General features: G+C 55.4%; 1 protein-coding gene across 1 annotated transcript; it reads left to right on the top strand.

Moving 5' to 3' along the window:
* Positions 1-315: 315 nt before the first annotated feature.
* Positions 316-5,213, top strand: MRM1 (mitochondrial rRNA methyltransferase 1). Its single transcript, XM_081584875.1, has 5 exons — positions 316-960; positions 1,161-1,254; positions 4,049-4,181; positions 4,283-4,402; positions 4,888-5,213. Exons 1-5 carry the CDS (start codon positions 392-394, stop codon positions 5,058-5,060), a joined length of 1,089 nt encoding a protein of 362 aa, XP_081441001.1. The 5' UTR covers positions 316-391; the 3' UTR covers positions 5,061-5,213.
* Positions 5,214-5,795: the final 582 nt, after the last annotated feature.

Below are 5,795 nucleotides of genomic sequence, written 5' to 3'. Positions count from 1 at the left end.
GAGGAAAACCGCCAGCACCCGGTGGCGGAGGGCGTCACCACGCCCAGCCAGGTTGGACAGAAAACCCCACACATCGCCTTAAAGTGTCCTTTGCTGGAGCCGGGGTGAAAGGTCCTGCAGCTTCCCGGGACCTTGGAGGGTGCACCGACGCCGCCCGGGTTGCCGTAGGATCAGCTCGGCGGCAAGCACCCCCTAGTCCCCGCGCCTCGGCGGTGTATGGTGGTCGCTCCGCCGGCCCTGCAGGGGGCGCTGTGGGGACGGCCTGGCCGCTACGCATGCGCCCTGCGGCCCCCGGGGGGCGGGGCGTCCGGACGCGGAAGCGGAGCTGCTCACGTGGGGGACGGCACCGGCGGGAGTGACCGCCCCTGCGGACGCAGTCTGGGCATCGACCATGACGGTGCCCCCGGCTGTCGGGGCCGCGACCTGGCGCTGCTGTGGCCTTCCCCTCACGCGTCCTTTCTCCCAAGCGACGCGGCGCGGGGGGCGGCCCGGCGGGGAGGAGCTCGGCCGCCTGCCCCTGGATGACCTGGCGTTGATGCCGCGGCCGGCCGGGGGCCCGGACCTCCTGTTTGGCCTGTCCCCGTGCCTCCTGGCGCTGCGGGCCGCCCGCCGCCGCGTCGCCCGGCTCCTGCTCCAGGCCGGCAGGTCCGGGCTGCAGGGGCAGCGGGCCGAGCTGCTCCGCGCGGCCGAGGCGCTGGCCATCCCGGTGCTGCGGCCCCGGCGGCGGGAGCTGGATGTCCTGTGCCGCCACCAGGTTCACCAGGGCGTCTGCATGGAAGTGAGCCCCCTGCGGCCTCGGCCCTGGTCCGAGGCCGAGGCCGAGGAGGCCCGGCCAGGAGACGACCCCCAGCAGCTGTGGCTCGTCCTCGAGGGGCTGCAGGATCCCCGAAATCTTGGGGCCGTGCTGCGCTCCGCTCACTTCCTCGGAGTGGATAAGGTCATCACCAGCCGGAGAAACAGGCACGGACGCCCCTTATTCCCTGTGCGTCCCATCTGGAGGCGCAGCCGAGTTCCTAAGCACCTTGACCCTTGGGTGGTCCCTCAACCAGGCCTCCCCGACGCCAGAATTCTTACCCCCTAACCCTTGGGGTATGGGGGAGGGCACAGCACCGGGCCTGAGGTTACCCGGCTTCATATGGTGGCATGGGGAAACCTTGCAGCTGCCCGCTCACTCCAGTAGTCAGCAAGGCCAGCGCCGGGGCTGTGGAGGTGATGGACGTGTTCTCCACTGATGACCTGGCCGGTTTTTTACAGGTAATGGCGCGGGGGAAGCGGGGGTGTGTCAGTCAAGGAGAAGAAATGAGCCAAGCTCAGTCTCTCCAAGGGCCTCCCGGCCAGCAGCTGAGGGGGGAAAGGGAGAGCGGGGGCGTGTTGGTATCGCTTCCTTGTTTGTTTAGTCACTAAGTCGTGTCCACTCTTTGCGACCTCACGGACTGCAGCACGCCAGGCTTCCCTGTCCAAAGTATTGTGGCCATTGAAGCTTCAGCATTAGTCCTTCCAATGAATATTTAGGATTGATTTCCTTTGGGATGAACTGGTTTGATCTCCTTGCAGTCCAAGGGACTCTCAAGAGTCTTCTCCAGCCCCACAATTTGAAGGCATTCATTCTTCCGAGCTCAGCCTTCTTTATGGTCCAACTCTCACATCCATACATGACTACTGGAAAAACTGTAGCTTTGGCTATATGGACCCTTGTCGGCAAAGTGATGTCTCTCCTTTTTAATATGCTGTCTAGGTTGGTCATAGCTTTTCTTCCACGGAGCAAGCATCTTTTAATTTAAAGTCACCATTTGCATTGATTTTGGAGCCTCCTATATAAAACCTGTCACTGTTTCCACTTTTTCCCCTTCTGTTTGTCGTGAAGTAATGAAACCAGATGCCATGATCTTCTTTTTTTGAATGTTGAGTTTTAAGCCAGCTTTTTCACTCTTTCATCCTCGTCAAGAAGCTCTTTAGTTCCTCTTAGTTTCTGCTAGAGTGGTATCATCTGCATATCTGAGGTTGATGATACTTCTCCTGGCAATCTTGATTCCAGCCTGTGATTCATCCAGTCATCTAAATCGCTTTGAGGAGAGAAGGATCTGGAGTTTTAAAAAGCATACATGGAGCAGAATCTGATGTTAGGGACTTTCACTGCACTCCTTTCAGAGGCATATTTTTTGCTCCTCCTGCAGGTTTACTCAGTGTTTCACTGCCTAGGGGCTTCCTGATAGCTCAGTTGGTAAAGAATCCATCTGCAATACAGGAGACCCTGGTTCGATTCCTGGGTCGGGAAGATCTTCTGGAGAAGGGATAGGCTACCCATTCCAGTATTCTGGCCTGGAGAATTGTAGTCCATGGAGTCGCAAAGAGTCGACATGACTGAGTGACTTTCAGTTCACTGCCTAGTAAGTAAAGTGTTAGTTGCTCAGTCGTGTCCAACTCTTTGGGACCCCATGGACTGTAGCCCACCAGGCTCCTCTGTCCATGGAATTCTCCAGGCAAGAATAATGGAGTGGGTTAGCCATTCCCTTCTCCAGGGGATCTTCTCAACCCAGGGGATCGAACCCAGGTCTCCTGCATTGCAGGCAGGTTCTTTACCATCCGAGCTACCAGGGAAGCCCATCTAGCAAGTAGGTCTTCAGTAAATGTTCTCTTGTGAGAAACCAGTGTTTCCTGCTTCTTGCTGTAGGGAAGCAGTTTGAAAGGCTCTTTGGACAAGGACTAGTCTATCCCTTTCCCCTGGTCCCTCCAACAAACGAAGAAACAAAGAAAAAAAAAACAAACCCCCCAAACCACCACCACCAGCAGCATCATCACCACCACCAAAAAAAACCCGCTTGATGTCTAGGAAGGAAGGGACAAACCTGGTCCCTCAACATGTCTTCAGCTGTGCTTCCCTTGCTGGACACAAGGGGGTAGTATTGCCCTGTATTTAGCAGTTTCCCTGACCATCCCCCAGGGCTCCTCTCAGTCCTTGGATCCCTTTTCTGTACATACTCATTTCTTGTTTGTCACGTGCACTCGGATGGTTTTAAATTGCCGTTTAGATACGAATGCCTCCCAAATACATATCCTTCTGGATTTTGCTCCTGAACATCAGATTCACATATCTAGTTGCCTACTCAACAGCTCTTTTTTCTGTCTAATGGGCATTTCAAACAAAATTTCCAAATATTCCTGTTCCTTTTGCAGACTTAGCCAGCTCAGTTGATGGCAGCTCCTGTCTTCAGTGTTTAGGCCTTGGCATCCTCATTGGTTCTTCCTGCTCTCTCACCCCACATCCCACGTGTCTTACAAGGATGTGATTGTCCAGTCCTGCACATGTAGCTGATGACAAAGGTACAGGTAGTTTAGGTTTGCCCCAGAGATTAGAAAAGGATTTAAAATAAACAGATATTGTTAAGGCACATCCTTTCATTTTTACCTTGACCTTATTTCCACATTCTGACCATTTCTAACCATCTCCACTGTTAGCACTGTGGTCCAAGCCACCATCATCTCTGCCTGTGTCACTGCAGAAACCTAACTGGTCTGCTTGCTTCTGCTCTCAACATAGAGTGATTCTGTAGAGACGTAAGTCAGAGCATGTCACAGCTTCTCTGCTCAAAACCCTTCAAAGGCTTTGCCTCTCAAAGTGAAAGCCAAAAGCCTTCCAGTCGCCCTTGAGGTCCTACCTCCGTGGCCTCTTTTTTCCTTTCCTGTCTCAGTGGCTCCCTTTCCACTGGCCGCTTGGCTGGTAAGCACCCGCCTCTCAGCCTTTGCCCTTACTGATCTCTGCCTAGAGTATCTCCTGCCCCAGGTGTCTGCGTGGTGCTCCCTCCCCTCACCTCCCGCAGGTCTACCCTTCAGTGGGGCTTCCCTGACCACTCTGCCATGAGGCTGGGGTTTGGGCCTGTTTTGTTCATCACCTTATCCCCAGTGCCAAGCACAGAGCCTGTCCACTCTAGGTGCTTGGTAACTACTGACTGAATCCAGCGGCTCAATGAGGTGATGACTAGATGGGCAAGGCCAGGCTCCTCCCGGCCGGTGCTCCACTGAAGGATTGCTTTCCCCTCCCCCCTTTCAGGCCAGAGCCCAGCAGGGCTGGCTCGTGGCCGGCACGGTGGGCTGCCCGGGGCCTGAGATCGCCCTGTCCTCCAAGATCCCCATCACTCGCTGCTTGGAGTTCCTATGGGACCAGCCTACCCTTCTTGTGCTGGGTATGTAGACGGCCCTACTCTTTGTGCCGAGATGCAAGCCTCCTGAGTGCCTGCCTGCCCAACTGGGGCCTCCGTAACCCTCTGGCCCCTCTGCCCTGCAGGGAACGAGGGCTCTGGTCTGTCCCGGGAAGTGCGGGCCTCCTGCCAGCTTCTCCTCACCATCCTGCCCGGCCGGCAGCTGCCTCCTGGACTCGAGTCCTTAAACGTCTCCGTGGCCGCAGGTGAGTTTCCACTCGCCTTCCTTCTCTCCCTCTGATCGCACGCATACAGCTGCTTCAGTTCATCCTAAATACCTTTCTCAATCTTTCTGTGTCCGAATTGCTTTTATATGCCAAATCAGGAAAATATCTACATCTTTTTAGAAATTAATTATTTTTGACTGCTCTGGGTCATCATTGCTGCCCAAGGGCTTTCTCTAGTTAAGCTGAGCAGGGGTCACTCTCTAGTTACAGGTTTCTCATCGCAGTGGCTTCTCTTGTTTGTGAGTAGGCTCAATAGCTGTGGTGCATGGGCTTCATTGCCCTGCAGAGCATGAGGGATCTTCCCGAACCAGGGATGGCACCTGTGTCCCCTGCATTGGCAGGCAGGTTCTTAACCACTGGACCACCAGGGAAGTCCCCTACAGCCTCTTAAGGATGAAGTGAGGAAGTGCCTGGCCCATGGTCCCTCTTCTTTTCCATCCTTGTCATTCTGTCTGTCTGTGCAGGAATCCTTCTTCACTCCATTTGCAGCCAGAGGAAGGGGTTCCCAGTGGAAGGGAGGAGAGAGCAACTTCTCCAAGACCCCCAGGATCCCTCAGCCGCATCTGAAGCACGCAGAGTGGCTCAGCACCCAGGACTGTCCTCAGGATCAGAAAAGAAGAGACAAGACGGGGGCTAACCGGGACTGTCCACGGTGTCTGTGTGCTGGGGAGCACACGTACCCACACCCTCGAGTGTGCTGGAGTCTCTTGTCTTATGAGTGTGCATCAGGCTTCTGTTTATAAACCGCTGTCCTGGGGGGCCAGGAGCTTTGTGGTGGAGACCACAGGAAGTTCAGTGTCCCATTTTTTTTGGACTTGTGGCTGGAGATGGCAGCTTGTTAATTTCTACACTGCGCTGGGATGGAGGGTCTCTGTCTTCCCAGGTCCTGCCTGGAAGTGAGGGGGAGTTTTGGACATCAGAAGGGAGTCAGGCAGCCCCATCCAGGGTCCTCTTCCTCTTGGACTGGTGTGAGAAGGCAGAGGGAAGCCTGGGGCACTGCTGTGGGCCAGACAGGTGCAAATCCAAGCTCAAACCCTGTGAGCACACGGCTTCATCTTTCTGTGTCTCATGGCCCTTGTCTGCGCCTGTCCCCCAGGGCTGTTGTGAGGATCCAGGAAAACATCACTTGATATCCAGCAGGCACCCCTTCTGTCTGGTTCCTCCACTAGGTGGCAGCCTTGCTCTTTGGTCCACAGTCTCGTTGGGAAACTTGCAGCCACCTGGGGAGATTCCTGGCTGTGACCCACCCCAGAGAGGCAGGGGAAAGATTAGCAAATATCTACCAACTCACGCCCTCTGGTACCCACCATGGGTGAGTCACCAGTTAGTCGGCCTACACGGAAGGACCTGCTGAGCCAGAATCTAGCCTTTG

Source organism: Giraffa tippelskirchi, chromosome 3 (assembly GCF_054371585.1).
Source record: "Giraffa tippelskirchi isolate mGirTip1 chromosome 3, T2T-mGirTip1v1.2.pri, whole genome shotgun sequence".
NCBI lineage: Eukaryota > Metazoa > Chordata > Mammalia > Artiodactyla > Giraffidae > Giraffa > Giraffa tippelskirchi.
Note: the sequence above shows the minus strand (reverse complement) of the source record. Positions and strands in the feature narration are given on the sequence as shown.